The sequence below is a fragment of the Limanda limanda genome, chromosome 8 (genome assembly GCF_963576545.1).
Source record: "Limanda limanda chromosome 8, fLimLim1.1, whole genome shotgun sequence".
Lineage (NCBI taxonomy): Eukaryota > Metazoa > Chordata > Actinopteri > Pleuronectiformes > Pleuronectidae > Limanda > Limanda limanda.
In genome coordinates this window covers 12,016,454-12,033,778 of record NC_083643.1, presented here as the reverse complement: position 1 = coordinate 12,033,778, position 17,325 = coordinate 12,016,454, and the positions used below count along the sequence as shown (strand labels likewise).

At 38.9% G+C, this 17,325-nt stretch overlaps 1 protein-coding gene across 2 annotated transcripts; it reads right to left on the bottom strand.

The window, feature by feature from the left end:
* Positions 1–794: 794 nt before the first annotated feature.
* On the bottom strand, positions 795–12,816 carry kras (v-Ki-ras2 Kirsten rat sarcoma viral oncogene homolog). 2 transcript variants are annotated; one of them, XM_061075892.1, is made up of 6 exons: positions 12,531–12,816; positions 10,006–10,123; positions 8,942–9,120; positions 8,440–8,599; positions 6,363–6,488; positions 3,064–3,132 (listed from the first exon to the last, which is right to left on the bottom strand). In XM_061075892.1, exons 2-5 carry the CDS (start codon positions 10,114–10,116, stop codon positions 6,369–6,371), a joined length of 570 nt encoding a protein of 189 aa, XP_060931875.1. In that variant the 5' UTR covers positions 10,117–10,123; positions 12,531–12,816; the 3' UTR covers positions 3,064–3,132; positions 6,363–6,368. The 2 variants fall into 2 exon arrangements, with proteins under 2 accessions (XP_060931876.1, XP_060931875.1); XM_061075893.1 differs by lacking the exon at positions 6,363–6,488 and having other exon boundaries at positions 795–3,132.
* Positions 12,817–17,325: the final 4,509 nt, after the last annotated feature.

Here is a 17,325-nt window from a genome sequence, read left to right as displayed (position 1 = left end):
TGCAGAGCACTGGACTGACCCTATCTAATTCTAATTTGGGGATTTACTTAATTGGTATTAGTCACTTAATTGTTAATCATTTAAAACATGTAATCAAATATAAAACATTATTTTTGTAAGTGCTGATAATCAGGTTTATCATTAGCATCGTGTTTAAGCATTTACAAACTTAAGAGAGTAAGTAAAGGGCTTGAATGACTCAATAATTACGTTTTTGTCTGGTTTTATTTTTGATCGTGTGAAAGTCAGAATAGTACTTTGTTTACAAAAGCCACAAATGGCAAATTAAACTGTTTTACAGATTTTTGCAAATTCAGGTCATTTGTTTCATTAAAACCCAAAATAATCAACTTGACAATGCAGGAAATGATTTCTCCCCAACAAATACGACTGCCTGTGTATTTCAGGAGCATTTCTGCTCATAAAACCAGTTTCTTTCTTTTTTAAATGAACACATTTAGTCTCAGTTTACTCTGGGAGATGTATATGACTTGTATTAGGCTCAGTCTGTCAGGGACTGTGAGTAGCTGGAGAATCGCTCCTTCATAGATTGTGACCTTATGAAAACAATTCTTCCAGAGTGAGGGAACAGTGCCACCTACTGGGAGAAATGATTTTGATCTTCTGGCATCACAGGCTGTCTACGGAAAGTGTGACAAACATTATACTGTACATTAGAGTTAATATAATGAACACGTTATCCTTCAATGGTTTAGTGAGCTGCAAGTCTGAATCCATTTATTTAGTTATTTTTAAGAATCAGAAGACATATAAAAAGAAAAGGCAAAGATGAATTCCTCTTTACTTTGTTCTTTATTACACATTAAATAGGAGTGGTGAGATTCATGGCAAAAAATAGACTCATTTGAGATCAGATTACCACTCTACACTGCCCACAACAAGTGTGTTGTAAAGTGGTCATTCATTCACTTCCCCAGACCTGGACCCAGTCACACTGTAGTCACATACACAGAGCGGAGTGAAACTCCATTAAAGCAACATTCATCTAGACACACCAACGAAATGAAGCACAATTTACAAAATATGCACCTTTCAGTATCACAACTATACAAAGGTTGTTAAAATACGATCCAGGTATAAATGATACATTTCAGAAATCAGCTCTTGGCACGCAATAAAGGAAGAGGAACATTTCAAACATTTCAGTAAAACTACTTTTGAAACAGTATTGTTAACAAGAGGGTTCCTTAATTAAAATTGAATTAACAGTTATCTACTTCATGAAAAAAAAGGAGGTAATAATAAACTGGGTCAAAACTCATTAATCCTGAAAGCAAAATGTATCATGTCTGGATTTTCTGTGTCAATACCATCACTCCCCTAAAACAGCATTTTGTGTATTTCATGAGCGCACACACACAAGACACAGTGAATGTTGTCTCGGCTCTTTTTGCCGTCTAAATGTAGCACCTAATGCAAACAATAAAAGGCAAATAAACATCCCCCCAGGGAACAGCTTGTAAGTACGACGGAAAAGGTGAAATATGGGTTGACCTCGAAAAGAAACTTTTAATAAATTTAGACAATCTCCTCTAAAAACCAATTTTATGGCAATTACTGCCTCGTTTACAAACATTAGTTCCTGTTACATCACTACGATAGATGAGCTTTGTGGGAGAAAATGACAAATTATTCTGCTCGACTATCGTTTCTGTTGAAAGGCAGCCCACCCTAAAAAAATTATTCCAACACTTGTGGACATGAATCCAAAAACACAGAACACATAAGGAAGAATCCGAACCACCTCTGTGATACCAAACCAAGAAGAATATTCCTGAAAGCTGCTTAAAAATATGTAATTTGCTTTCTAGCCAGTCACAAGCGAACAAGTTGACGGCTGAGGAAAACGAGCAAAGGCATTACGCCTCTGTGGCCGGCTGCTGGGGAATCGCATTTCCTTGAAATTGTGTATTTAACCTAACAAACACTGTTTGAATACTATGTTCTCTGTCAGGAGAAGTGTTAAACTGTTGATAAATTGGAGTGACAAATTGGAGTAACTACTAATAAAAATGATTTTAGTCAGGATGGATAAAAACAGTCCTGCAGTCAAACCTTCGCATATAAAGAAGCAGGAAATATGTAACCAGTAAAGTCAAACATTAGCTTGTGACGTGGCATCAGTCCCTGCAACAGAGAAGGACTGCTCCCAGTTTGTAAAAATCCAGACCATCAGGGATCTTTGAATCTTTCACACATCAACCTTAAAAATGGCTGATTTCTGTCTCACAACAGCAAATATTGATTATTGGTTATAGACCTGAAAAGCTACACTTGGGTCAGAGTTCATCGTCGCTGGCTCTGTTAAATGTATCAACCAAAGGCAGTTTGCAATACCCATGTCACCTAGGACACATGCATGCAAAAACTAAATTCTCATAGAGGCAAGAAATCACCTCCCACACAGTACAAAGCATTGACAAATGAATGAATAGCTAATTAGGGTGTTAAAAGGAGTTTGCATGCATACTTATATCAGTGACATAACTAAATGGGGACATTAGACAGTGGCTGGGACATTTGGATCTCATCTGGCTGAATCTTGGTCCTTTCCTCATGTCTGTTTTGTCTTTGAGAATCAGAATGGAAATCCTTTCTTTGGCATCCCATGCTTAACAAGGGGCACCACACAACTTTTGAAGGTCATGCCCTTTTAAGCAAAGGAAAAACAAAACGTTTTTAAAAGCTAATAATTAATAATTTGTCAAGCGTGAGCTATGATGCAATGAGCTCATGCTCCGCAGTTGTATAAAAGAATCCGAATCAAACCGGCTGGACCAACACATGAGGGCAACTGGCACTAAAACTGAAAATAAAGCTTATTGGTGACAAAGTAGCAAATAACAGAAAGGCAGAAAAGAATCAGGTCAGGTTTAGTATTCAGTATTGTGGGTATTGAGAAAGCTAATAATTTAGTGTAATGTACAAAATGTATTACTTGAACTGTTCAACATAGTTTCTTTTTTTTTGTCTGTCTTGAAAAGGGGTGATTATTCACATAAGTGTACACTTTGTCTTGGACTTCTTTTTCTTCTTTTTGCCCTCCTTGCTCATCTTCTCCTTATGCTTCCGGATTTCTCGCACTAATGTGTAAAAGGCATCATCAACACCCTGGGGGAAAAAATAAAACAAACATTATTACAGTTTCAAGTTATAATTGTAATACCTAACTACCAGTAAACACCAACATAAAAGTACATAGGATAGACAGACAAAATTAGAGCCCGACAACATTTAAAGACTGAATTTAAAGGGTAATTTCTTCATACTGAATCACAATTACAACAGATCAATTGTTTGTATTTACAGCTGTGCTCAGAACTAGAAACCAGACAACCAACACTCCAATTGTTTATAGCAAACCCATGTGTAGCCTTAACTCCTTAAGTTTTTAATATCGCAGTAAAATGTTATTGTATTTTGTCTGAAATTCCACTTAAAACCTCTAAAGGTATCCTGGCTAATGTCCAATTGAGTTGGTTTTCTGTCAAGTGTTTGTGAGCACGACACATTGGAGTGCCAGTAAATTCATCAGTCCAGCTCAGGCCCAGTGAAACACAGCTGAAAGAAACAGAACATCAAACTCAACTGTAATGTTTATTTAAAATATCTAAAAGTCAGCAGTGTCCCCAACGCCAACAACCACACAAACAGTAGCTGCAGTTACATGAGCCAGTTTCTTCCCTTCAGAATTCAAAACATCCAAGTCACACCCAGTGTCTTTAAATGACGGCGAAATAAAATGAGGGAACCAGTTGTCCTGTTTACATTTCCAATCGTCTGTAGTCTGCCAACCCAAGCCGACTGTAAAAAAAATAATAAAAAAAGATGGACCTGCATCGAGCGCTTGGCACCAACACTGGTTTACTGCTTTGGGTTTGAACTGAGGCAACATTTTTATGAAAATATTCTGCTAACAGAGTTACTGAGCGGAAGGCAAGCCTTCTGTTTATAACCGCAAAACTAATAAACATAAAACCAATGAAAGATGGCTCCCCTGGGAAAGATGCACCAGCCAGGAAAATGGTAGAAAACTGTTATAAGCTATAAATAAAAGAAGAGCGAGTGGCACATCGTCTTCAGGTGATAAGCTTTGATTAAATTAAGTCGGCAAACGTGTGATTTTTCGAGGATTCAAAAGCAACAATTTATTTTAAAAAACTGTTTATTTTTGCCTGGGGTGTTTAAATGAGGCGTTCATATTCTCACTGAGCTCTTAGCCAAATAACTGAAGAAGAAGAATCGGCTCCATGTAAAAGCAGCCGGTGTCTGCTGCTGCCGCACTGAGGCGAGGACACAAGCACCAGCACCGTTTGGACGGGGTAGTAAATGTGTGTTGAATCTGTGAGGAGCTGGAGAGAGAAAAGCCTGAGGTCACTTCATGTTGTGACAAAGACAGAGAGGAACGAAAGAATGAAGATGAAGGGATTTGTGTCTGCAAGAAAAACTGTGTCACCCACAAACAAACATTTAACAACAGATCTGCCCGTTTTTTTAAATGGGTCAAATCAGATAAAGTGGCTGCAGCAGCGTCTCAGATTTAGTTCAGGCCCTTTGTACATCAGCATAAGGTCTGTGAAAAAACTCTTTAATTCTTGTTTTCACATTTCTTTTACCCCTTGATGTTGAATATTTTTAGCCTCAAAACACATTATCTGGGAAGCTATGGTTATGCCTTAATATCTCACTAGACTTTGTAGGATAGATTTTTACATTTTATATATATATTTAGCCCTAAATGAAAATTGTATTAATATTCACACTGCCCAGACAGGAAATTCAATAAAAAACTGGGCATGTACCTCATTCAGTCTTGTTATACATACTACAGTAAACAGATAATATCATGTGTTTGTAGTTTGCTACATTGCACATCATTTTAAATTAAGGTATTCTACGTTTTACTTCATTTGTATCACATTTGAGTATTTTATTATCGTTTATATAAGATGTATGAAGTACTACTTTAAATCTCCATTGAGCATTTATACAAGTATAGAATAGAGTTTGCTTTAATGACATATAGTAAAATGAGCCTTAGAAAAACATTTTCTTTATTCTAAATCAATGTTTCAGAGGCTGGGACACATACGTGTCTGACATACGAGATAATAATGTAATTTATTTATTATGAGTTTTTTCCTTACGGTAAAACAATGCTTTTAACTGTGTGTATTGGTATGAAACCAAGTTATTTACACATATTTTCATATTCCTTTATGTCAAATTACATTTTGGTTCCATTAAAAACCATTTCTGAACAATGTTTCCAGGCCTTGGTTTATTCTTAATATCTGCTAATAATGTAATGCTTCATTCATTAAGGGAGCATGTGTATATATCTCCCATCCTACAGAGTTGAGTGAGGCTAGGAGATATACTTAAGACAGTTTTAGCCAAACGTTCCTCCCAGATGAGGCGCTTTATCAAAATCAAACAACGTGCTGCAACCACTTTCCTGGATTTTCTGATTCGACATAAAATTACCCAACACACATCTTCAATTAAGTGGATTATTTGGTCCCACATTCACCATGATTTATTTTAATCACACAAGTTAAACACTTTAAAGCCTTTTCCTCATGTTGATTTCGGCAGATTTTGACGCTTTCACACTGGTGGTTTAATCAGAATTTGGGATATTTGAATTTGACAATTCGAACGCTGTTGCTGAACCTGAATGCAGACCCTTTACCAAGCCAACCTGAAGCTGGTGAGCTGTATCGTGTATCATGATCTGGGTCATGGCTTGTGTGCAGTTAAAACACAATTATTTTCTCACAGAACGAAGTACACATTTTAATTGTATTTTTAAAAAGGACAGAAAATTCTTCATCTGTGTATGAGTGGAGATCCACCACAGCTTTCTACCCACCTATGTGGCTATGTTTAGTTTTTTTCCATTTCATTTAGATGGTTGTGTTACTGGAATCATGCTTGTGTGGCTCTGCCTGCTTGTATATCGCTCCTCTTGCACACATCCACATGCGCAACATAATTTCCTTGTGGAAATGATGATAAAGCCTGGCCCTGCTATAAAGTAAGTAAAAAGACAAACACACCTCAAAATCGCATAAGACTAAAGTTAATGAATCCAGTGTGAAAACGGTCTTAGACAATAATCAGCCAGGATACATAGAGACACTGAAAAGGGAAGAAATTATCAGCCTTCTGTGAGAGCCTCACAACATCCCCAATAGAAACCAGCAGGTTAGCATTGAGAACCCATGAAGCACCAGCACTCACTGCTTGTTTATATCCCATTGCCTTCTCCACAATCCCAACTAACAACACAGACACAGACACACAGAGCTGGTGGGCGCGCGGCTGCATACACTTACCCATTTTCACATCACAACACACTTTTTAAGCTTGATACAGCGCGGCGTCTTTTCTTCCTTGCTGAGCTTATTGAGCCGGTACAGCCTGATCTCCCGTACCAGAGTGTAAAAGGCATCTTCCACTCTCTGTGGTTTGAGACACAACTTCCCTCAGTTTTGAGAAATACAGGGGACAAACTGTATAGATGCATGTGTTACAGCCTACAGGTACAACAAGGCGAACCAGACCAATCCGACTGATATGGGTCTACCAGCAGTGTCTGTCCTCCCTTAGCAACTAAGCTGATACTCTGCCCTAAATCTAGTTGGTGAACACCAACCTCCTGTTGACTTGAAAAGGTCTGTTTCCTTCTTCTGAGGGAAGAGGGACTGTGGTTAGAGTGGACAGATGATTGTCCACGCCAATTATCAGAATGATTATTCCGCATTATCAGTATGTCTTTCAAAATTTGCTTCTAAAATAAACATTAAAATTTAGTTTTTTGGTTCTGGTTCAGGCATCTATATCCAGCACTGTCTGATATGTTATAGGCCATAATTTTCTGTACTCTTAAATTTAAAATATACTCCAATCTTAAGAAAAACTTTATTTGTTAATCCAAGACACATTGAGCAAGAGAGCAAGAGAGCAAGACAATGAGAGGGACGGAGAGAGAAGCCATCGCTAACTGCTAAGCTAAAGTAGCAGATCCAAATATTGTGAAACCTAGAGGGGGATTTGAGAGAAGGAAAGAATCCTAAAACTAATTGTGCAGTTTGTGGTGCTGTTAAGCTGCATTGCATTATACAAAATATAATATACAATTTAATTTATTTGGGGTTGACAAAATAATAGAAACACTTGGACTCCATGATGAGACCCCTAGATTTCATGTAGCAATAGTTTTATGATTGTAATAATCTAAAGGATTATCCATCTTCTTGATTGCTGTTGGCCGACCCCTTGTGGTAACTTGTTTCTAAATGGTGATGTCACAACATATTGAGCAAATACATGGATCCATTTTGATATCATGAAAATGTCCCCATTAGAATCCACTATAACTGAACTAGAAAAGTACAATATTAAATTAGTCACCTTCCAAGACTACAGTAGGTGAGTAATGCTTAGGGTGGAGTATCAGTTTAACTGTTTGACCTTATATAAAGGAGAAGTGCAAGCATTTTTGATTATGGAATATATATAATCTACCACATATATATACATAAATATTTATATAGATATGTGGTAGATTGTCAAGAGAAGTTAGATTAAATCAGTGAGATTTGGGAAGCACCGGTTGGCTTTGAGTGAAAGAGTGTTGCCTGTCCCAACAGCAGCACGGTGTTGATGGAGAATTATTGGTATGAATAGGTGAGCAGAGCTGTATGAAATGTATCATTGTGTAATTTATTTCCCGTACACCAGAAGGAGCCGTGATTCACCCCAGTTCAGAGAAATCAAAGAATGATGTGTTTACAGATCACTGCATCAGCCAACCAGCCACCTATGGCTATGCTCACAAAACACACCATTGGATCCGACTATGCCACAGCTAACCTTCCAACACCAAGACATGGTAACCAGTAAGCGGAATCATTAACCCCCCTCCTTAACAAACATTAAGTGATTGGCTGATTATTTATAATGAAGGACCCTTTCCAGATGGCTCTAATGATGATGTCATTTCACATATCCATTACTAAAAAAAAAGCATGCAATGATTACACCCATAAATAAAATATTCAATTAACCATAGAGGATTTAATGATGCGCTGCACATTTCCCGAGACATTTCCAAGCAGCATTATTATAAAGGAACCCATCAGAGCCACTGAATCAACAGCACCACATGTCTCAAGAAACAAACACTTCCTGTGATCCCAAGTCCAATCAAGTGTTTGCAAGGGCTTCGAGTTTACCCGAGCGGAAAAATAAAAAGTGATTTTCAAGTGAAATTTATAGAGGGACTGCTGTGTCCATTGAGCCCTGAGACCACATGCAACCTCTCACCATTCAAGACTACAGACCTGCAGTTGAACACTACATCAGTTTAGTCACAGATAGAAGGTTAAAGTGTTGAGGCTGGACTCTCACCTGTCTGGTTTTGGCTGAGGTCTCGATAAAGGGAATTCCGTAGCTGCGTGCTAAGTCCTGAGCCTGCTTGGTGTCCACTGTCCGGGACGGGAGGTCACACTTGTTCCCCACCAGAACCATGGGGACGTCCTCAGAGTCCTTCACCCGCTTAATCTGTTCTCTGCACAGACACAATACGTTTCCGTTGAGGTTAATCCAGCTCAAAACAAGATATGTAATCTGATTGCTATTTATTGTGATGCAGTGTAACTAGAATGAAATCATAATCAAAGTGAGAATAAGAACATTACTGGCTTTTCAGTTAAAACAGTTCACCATTATTAGATATTGGAATGCTGACACATGACATGATGCAGACAGTTAGAGAGAATAGAAAATGTTTTGAAAGAAGGTCCATGACTAGCCTCAAATCAGGGATATTGAGATTATATGATAAGCACCCGACTTAACATTGCATCCACACCTGGTGCAAATACTCATTCTCTTTGGTGTCTTAGCTCACCTATAGTGGTGAATGTCCTCAAAGGACTTGGTGTTATTGATGGCAAAGACACAGAGGAAACCCTCCCCTGTCCTCATGTACTGGTCCCTCATGGCGCTGTACTCCTCCTGACCTGCAGTGTCCAGGATGTCCAACAGACACGTCTCTCCGTCAATCACTACCTGCTTTCTGTAAGAGTCCTGGAAGAGGAAGAAGTCAGAAGGTTATCAGGAAGCTGTAGTTAAGTGGTTTTAAGCGTCCAGAGGACAGCTTAAGAAACACAAGATGAAAAAAAGAATTTAATTTAATACTTAAAACTATGTATTGAGGTATATACAAAAAGTCAACTTCCCTGTGATGATCATAATGCTCTGCTAAAACTTTTTCTATTTAATGCATTTAAGCCCATTTAAGGGATATTGAGAGCAAATTTCCGGCAATTAACTGGTTATCAAAGGCATACATAATAATAATTCTATTTTTCATATATCTTTAGAAAGTTGTGATATCAAATTTTAAAGCATGATGAACACTTTGATTAATTCAAGAACAGTTGTTGCATCCTGGCAAGACTTTACTGACACAGGACTGCATTCTCTAGTGGTAGTAGGGCACTCCACTTTCCAGCAGACCTCAAATTATAATGAGGTTCTAATTTCCACAGAGTCAAAGCTCTCTGGCTTTTTCATCACACTGATGGCTGCACTCAATCTGATTCCACACAAATAACTGCTGTCCGGTCCAGTGAGCAGCCATTGTTTCAGATGCTATCTTGCTTTCAAATAATCTATAGTGAAGCTCTAACCTGCAGCAGCACATCAATAATTGATTGCAGTCCTAATGAGACTGTTCATTCAATGTGGGCTGGCCCCTTGAGAAAGCAGACAGGCATGGAAAGTTATTAAAAACCTGTTTGGTGTCTTTTTAAGACTTAAACCAGAAGAACCTGCTGCAACTCTTTTGCTTCTTCTTCTCGTTCTGCCCCCATACCAAAATACACAGAAAGCCCTGGAGACGCTTCTGGACCTGATCGCACAAACTTTCACACATATATTTACATGCATGTACACAAACAGTGTCTTTACCTCAATGGTGGGGTCGTATTCATCCACAAAGTGATTCTGGATGAGCTGAATGGTAAGTGCGCTCTTGCCAACACCACCAGCTCCCACCACTACCAACTTATATTCTGTCATGATTCACCTGCAGGAAAAAAACAAAAAATAAGATCAGTACACTCTGGTATTTACACAGACAGTCATCTGGCACAGAAGTGTATTCCTCAGATTATTACACATAAGATGCTTTTTTCAGTTGAGGAGGGCAGAAAACAATTTGAAATCATTTTGTTTTGGTTTGGTGAACTGAGAAAATGTCCATGTATCAACATCACTAAAATACACATTATGCCAAATGTATAAAATTAAATTTTTATTTTGCTTTAGTATTTTACAAGAAGACCCATTTTAGAAATAAGCCAATATCTTGCAGAAGAAACTACAAGCACCAAAAACGGAACACAACGGTTCAACTAAAAAACAGTATGGGCAAATGGGGAATGATAAACACCCCAAAAACTGCTGCAGAAATCAGGAGACGGTCATTAAATCTATCCATCAGCCATAAAAAGTGAAAACAATTCTGATGAAAAAAGACGTGAAGGTAGTTGTGAATCCCCTGTATGGACTCAAATGTCTAAATCCAGCAACATATTCCCTGGTATTTTCTGAATAGCAGCCACACAACAGAAACCGGCCCCAGGCAGAAATCTATGACATTACATTAAGGCTCAAAAACTGACAAGCAACTGGGAGGCTCTCTGCTGTCCGACTGCTTTGTGGAGCAGCGCCCATCAATAGCAGCAGCTGGCCTTTTCAGAAGTTACAGTACATACTGGTCACAGCGCCGCACGGCCTGCAGTCAGGGAGGAGTACCACTGAATATTGTGGCTTTGTCTAGACAAACAAAAACAAGAATGCGGTTTGTTCGGTGCTTGGCAAACAAAAGGTTTACTTTTCCTTGTTTCTTTCCTTGTTATCTCAACACTTTAAAATGCACACATCACCGTGAGGTTGTCCTGTCCATTAGGAAACAGTCTTATCTTTTCACCTGAGCAGATAAGACCAGTATCACAAATCATTCCAGTTAACACTTTGAAAGTTGTCTGCTGCATGCTTGTCATGCCTGTATTTGGAGACGTTTCACCTTGAGAGGCAGTGAAAGTTCCTTTGATTTCCTGAATAGTTTTCTGTTTAGTCTATTCGTTATATAATTGGATACTGCTTATTTTACGGTTCATTAATTAAGTTAACACATGTTTCTCATCCTCCATTGAGTAGTAGTAGAAGAAACACTATTTTAAGGTTGACAAGTTCAGTGCGCAAATCAATGTTTGTTTCAAAACTAGGTTATATGGTGAAGATAAAATAATTGCATCAGTCAATATTGATTATTATCATTATTGTTTAGTTTCAAAAGGTGATTTTTGATACTGGTGGGAGTATTTGGTTTTAAACTCTTCATTGTGGGCAGAGAATGACACATTTTACAAATCTTTACACAAAGCATAAGCAACATATCATTGTATATTTAGCCTTTGCTATATATATATATATATATATATATATATATATATATATATATATATATATATATATATATATATATATATATATGAGTAAACTTATATTGTGATGATTGCTGATGTTTTTCTATTGCCTAGACCCGCCTAAAATGTGGTTAAGTTGTGAAGCAGTGGTATTTAAATGGCAAATTCATTTCTCTGAAGAGTGACGATACAAGCCATTGTTGTTGTTGTTTACTTTATGCTGACATCATCTGAAGTGTCCCCACCTTTTTATTTACTGCACAAATGACAACAAGGATTCAGCCAACTGACCAAACTACATTCAACAAACAAATATCACGCAAAATAGTCCTCAACATTAGGAGAGGACCAACTGAGAAATGGAGTTTCAATGGACACACATGTAAATATTGGGGAATTCTTTCATTGGTTAGCCTCCTGTGTGACTTAGCTGAGGTTACAACACGGCCCAACTTTGAAAGTGGAACCCTTCTAGGTTTGTTCAAGCAGATAACATGTGGAACAGGCTTTAAAACCCCCTGAGAGGAGTTTGGTCTGAACCCGCCTCTGTGTGCCCTCAGGTCGGGTGTATGAAACCCTGCGAGCGCTGTGTTAGCTGTGCTGCTAGCTAGGGTTAGCACCGACGCTCGCTAGCTAGCTAGCAGCCTCGGAGGCTAAGCTAACCAGCCGCTACGAGGCTAAATTAAGTGTCACATATTAAACATTAAGCTGGGGCTGTAGTTTCTTCACAGTGTCTCCGGACAGATTCATTACGAGTCATGCAGAGGGGCCGGGGCGAGGTGTCGGAGCCGCCATTGATACGCTAGCCCCGCAGTGCAGGGCCAGACGTGAGGTTAGCAATTGGGCGTAGTTTGCACTCACAGGGAAAAATGAGAGATCTCCACCGTAGGGCTACTCCTCTCAACCCAGTCCCCAGAACCACACCAGCAAACCCCGCAGAGACCCACTAACAAAACCACCACACACGTAACAAACACAATGGGGTGTGTGTTTGTGTGTTACCTTTTTTAGCGAGTGGAGTTCCGCGTCCGAAAAAATAAAAAGTCAAGCTGATAATCCTCCGCTTTCACACGATCCACGCATTTCCTTCCTCACGCCGAAGCGCCCGCATGTAAAAACTCGTCCTACCGCCGGTGTTGCGGGAACATGCGTGGTGGTGGGGTGGGGACCGGGGAGGGCAGGGGGGGTTACGGGGAGAGACGATTTATAAAAAAAAAAAAAAGTGGTACAAATTTAATCGATTGCACTTTCCATCTGATCCGTGGTCCGGCTGCTGCAGCTCCTCGGGTTGGCCTCCTCCACGCGAATAGGGGCGGAGACCGGCTCGCACTTTACCCACAAAGCATCGCTGGGGATTTCAACCATAGACTGTTTCAACCGGTTTGTGGCTTATCGCTCCTCTGTCGCAATAACACCACACAAACCCTCTCCTTTTATCTCGTCTTCGTGCACTAATTCATACTTTATATTCCAATAAACAGCGTTTTATATAACACCAAACACCCCCTGGTTACCACGCACGTACACGCTGTTTATTTTTAATTTTTACTTTTATTAAATCTCGATCGAAAGCAGCCAGTGAGTGACACGACAGCTCTGATCGGTGTAAAGTGTTACAGTAGGTATGTGGGGATCCAGGACGTCTCCTCTCAGGACCGTGATGCTCCGCTGCTGCTGCTGCCTCATGCAGAGTCAACACAGCCTAGGGGGCGACTCCACTATATATAGGCTCTAAATATAACTGGAATGTGCAGGAGAGACGTCATTCCCAGGCACGGAAATGATTTGGCAATCCCCTGTCAGTTTTCCGGAGTGTCCACTAGGCTCGCTGCATTGTGCACCGCGCATGCGCAGTCTGTGACACACGCACAGACGCAAACATCGGTCCCTGCACCGACAAATGGAAACCCTGCAATATCCACTGGATGAGGCTACCCTACAAATCTTAGCCTGTAGCAGCAATGCAGAACAATAAGAGGTGTAAAAGAGAACACAAAGATATGATGCAGTATTTTTTACTTCGAATACACCGCGGAGGTCACTGATGCCTTGTTCTCTGACAGTTCTCCAAACTGCACAGCCTAAAAGGATCACAGCTACAGGCAGGCAACCATCCAGATGTAATGTGTTTTTACCAGAACAGCTATAAAGATACGATAAGATGAGATAAGATATATTTTCCATTGGCCCCACAACAGGGAATTTACAATGTTACAGAAGCAAGAGGGCAGTAAAGGAATAATAACAAAACATGCAATACCTAAGCTAAAGGTTCAGTGTGTAAGATTTAGGTGAAAGGGATCGATTGGCTGACTATAAAATAATCCAAGATATGTTTTCACTTATGTGTTTCATCTAAATTGTAGGAATTGTTGTTTTTCTTTACCCTGGAATGGGTATATATCGAAATACTTTATATTAACATCAGGGGCGTGTCCTCTTCACAGCCGCCCCATGTTTTTTACCGAAGTCCAAACTGGACCAACAAGGGAAGGCTACCACAGTTTCTCTTTCATGTTTGGAAGGGGAGGGTGAGGTGAGGGGGATTCCGCTGCAGCATGCAACTTCACCACTAGATGTCACTAAATTCTTCATACTGAACCTTTAAAAATGTCGGATAAAAAACAAATAATAAAAGTGGAATAAAAAATATATATACAGTGTAAACACAGTATCACAGTGTGAGAATACACATATATATATATATATATATAGTTAAATGGATTGCACAAAGTCATTGCAATGCACAGACAGAAATAAATATTTGACAGTCAAGATAGTTAAACCTGAGTTAGAGTCCGTGGCCAATGGGCGTGAATGATTTCTTTCAAAAGATTCAGTATTCCCTCTCTGGTTGTTTTAATGATGGTGGTGGTAAGAGTTGTCTGACAGGGTGCAAAATCTGTCATTGGTGTTTAATTGGGTTGAGAGCTGCTGACTGCAAAGGTCATAGCTCACGATCCATCTCATTACCTCGGCCAAGCAGGTCTAGTTTCTGTCTGCCTTTGTTTGTTTCTCTGTTATTAGGCAAAAACAATTGAATGACTTATCATGAAACTTGGTAATAGGCTGCAAGCTCATACAATTTTGGTGCAGATCCAGGATTTTTCATTTTTCACTTTCTTTAACGTTGCGAGATTTGCATTTTGGTAACTTTTTCATGGATTTCTCCGAGAATAATTTATGAATCTTGGTTTTAAAAAATAATCGATGTCCCACACACAATAACAGCACTTTGGACAATATGTTGAAGGATCATTCATTTCACCATAATGAACCAATGTACATGCATCACAGTCATCAAATGTGCGCCAACGACCACAATCTCCACAATATCCGACCACTCTCTGATATATTTCACATAGATCTAAATGCAGATGTCACCTAAGTCACCTTCCCAATTGAAACAGTAGCCAGCTGAGCAGTCTTGTCTCCTGCCCCAATAATGAACTCTCTTTCAGCCCCTTTCATTAGACATCTTGATTCACACAGTGAACAGCTGAGCATATTCATACATGCCACAAGCAGGATCAGATGTTAATTGTATAATTGTGCCTTTCAGTGCACCTGCATGGAAGTATTTACCTTAATTATGTTTCTCATGTATTCAGGTTTTTGATTTAAACTGTCAGCTGTCAGAATTTTTGCAATTGAATATATGTGAATGCTAACTTGAAGCAAATAATATGTTAGGTGTTGTCTAAATAACATTTATCTCACAACACACCCCTTTTTTAATAGTAGGAAAGACTGGAATTAATCATTAGTTTTCTGGTGGTGTTTTATGAGGTTCTTTAATCTACATTACAAAGAAATACACTCTGACTTGGCCTCACAGCATTAACTTATTATGCAAAATGACAAACGGATATATGATGCACTGTTAGTGACTTACCCGTCCAACAGAATTCAAATGTTTATAAAATAAATGTTTTCACATAAAAGCGTCAATAATTTCACATTAAGAATAGAAATTAACAACTCTGGCCAAAAGGTCACTTGAACAAGAATTCATTCCTATTTACAACCGAATCACACAGGCTATTCATCACTCTGTATTTATATCACAATGGATATGCAGTTTTATATCACTCACATCATTTACTGTCAGCTATAGTTTGCAAATGAAAATGTAGTTTAACATTCAGCTCTTAAAATGTCTCTTCTTCGGCTCATTTCCAGAGTTTTATACATCACCCAGTAAAAGCTACAATATGAAAGCATTGCAGTGAAATATACCGCTTACAAAATGTGAACTACAGAACAATAATATTTGCATAAAATTAATAAAAACACCAGAGAATAAAACTGCCTTAATTTGAAGGGATTCCATAATGCATATATAAAATAATTGATTAATCAACAGTAATCACAGTTGTACTTGATGACATAAACAATGGCTGAAATTAATGTAGATATTGTGACTCACTGGAATGTACCAATGCTTTATTGAAAAAATACATTATTGACTTTGTTGAGTTGAACGTCAATGCTGCAAGATTAAAATGGCTGTTATGAAATATGTCATTTCACTTACATAAAGTGAAGCTCATCTTTCAAGCATTATAAAAGTCTGTCATTCTGATTTAACTAGACTTGATGAGTAAAAGCACTTAAACCTGCTGAGGACATCACCCTGGTTCCTGGAAACCCAGCAGACTCCTGAGAAAGAGATAAAACATGACAGCTCCAGCTGACATTTCATTTCAATAGGAAGGTCTGTTCTGTCACAAGAGGGCAGTAGGCCTCCATTTATACATGGGGCATGGTTCAGCAGCTGCACCACTTGATTTTAGGATATTAATCCTTTGCTTTTGCAAATATAAAGAATGTGTGAGTTGAAACCGAAAACAATATTTTATACATATTCATTTATGTAAGTTAACTTGCTTTTTCTATTGTTTGTGACACTAATCATTTTATTTAATTATGACAAACACTTGAAGTGTTCTTCTATCCAATTTTTCATTTATGGTATATTCTGGCCAATGTATCTTGTTGCAACTGTACGATATTTAAGTTATTCTAATATAATGCATTGTAGTTAAAGTTATGTATTTTTTTTTTTAAAGATTATCCTGCTGTGCCTTTAAATCAAAGCAATGCACATGTTTCATTGTTTTCAAAAGTTCTGCTTTGAAAACTGTCAATACTGCACATTGGACACTATGTATTTCTATTAGTCCAAATACAAGATACATTAGACTTTTATAGTGATAGTGGCTGACCGCCACTGCTGATCATTTCCTAGCTCTATGACTACATTCACACAGCCGGCCCAAATGGCCTGAATCAGATTTTTTATTTGGGAAGGTGCCCTGTGAAAAGAACCATGGAAGACAGCTTTGATGGAGGAAGTCATTCGAGGGACAGTGAGGCCTAAACCCTGACTGACTACTGTGAAACTTCCTTACAAGCCAAACTTGAGTCGTCATATATGGTGACCAGTCTGTGTATGATCTGTGGCCTCCATGTTTATTACCGACTTCTTCTCTGTGTTTACCTCTGCACACGGCGTGCTACGTGGGACGTCTTGTTGTTCCACTGCCAATTCACACATGGCGGCTGTGGGATAGAGGGGTGGACATCCAGCCAGAAGGTCAGCGGTCTGATCTACATGCCGAGGCGTCCTTGGGCAAGATACTGAACCCTGAATGGCCCATAGATGCACTGTATGAATGTGTGTGAAAGGCAAAACTGTACCGTAAAGTGCTTTGAGTGGCCATCAAGACCATTCAAATCCAGACCATTTACATTAGGGCCATGACCAGTTCTCATTGGAGCCTGGCCAAATTTT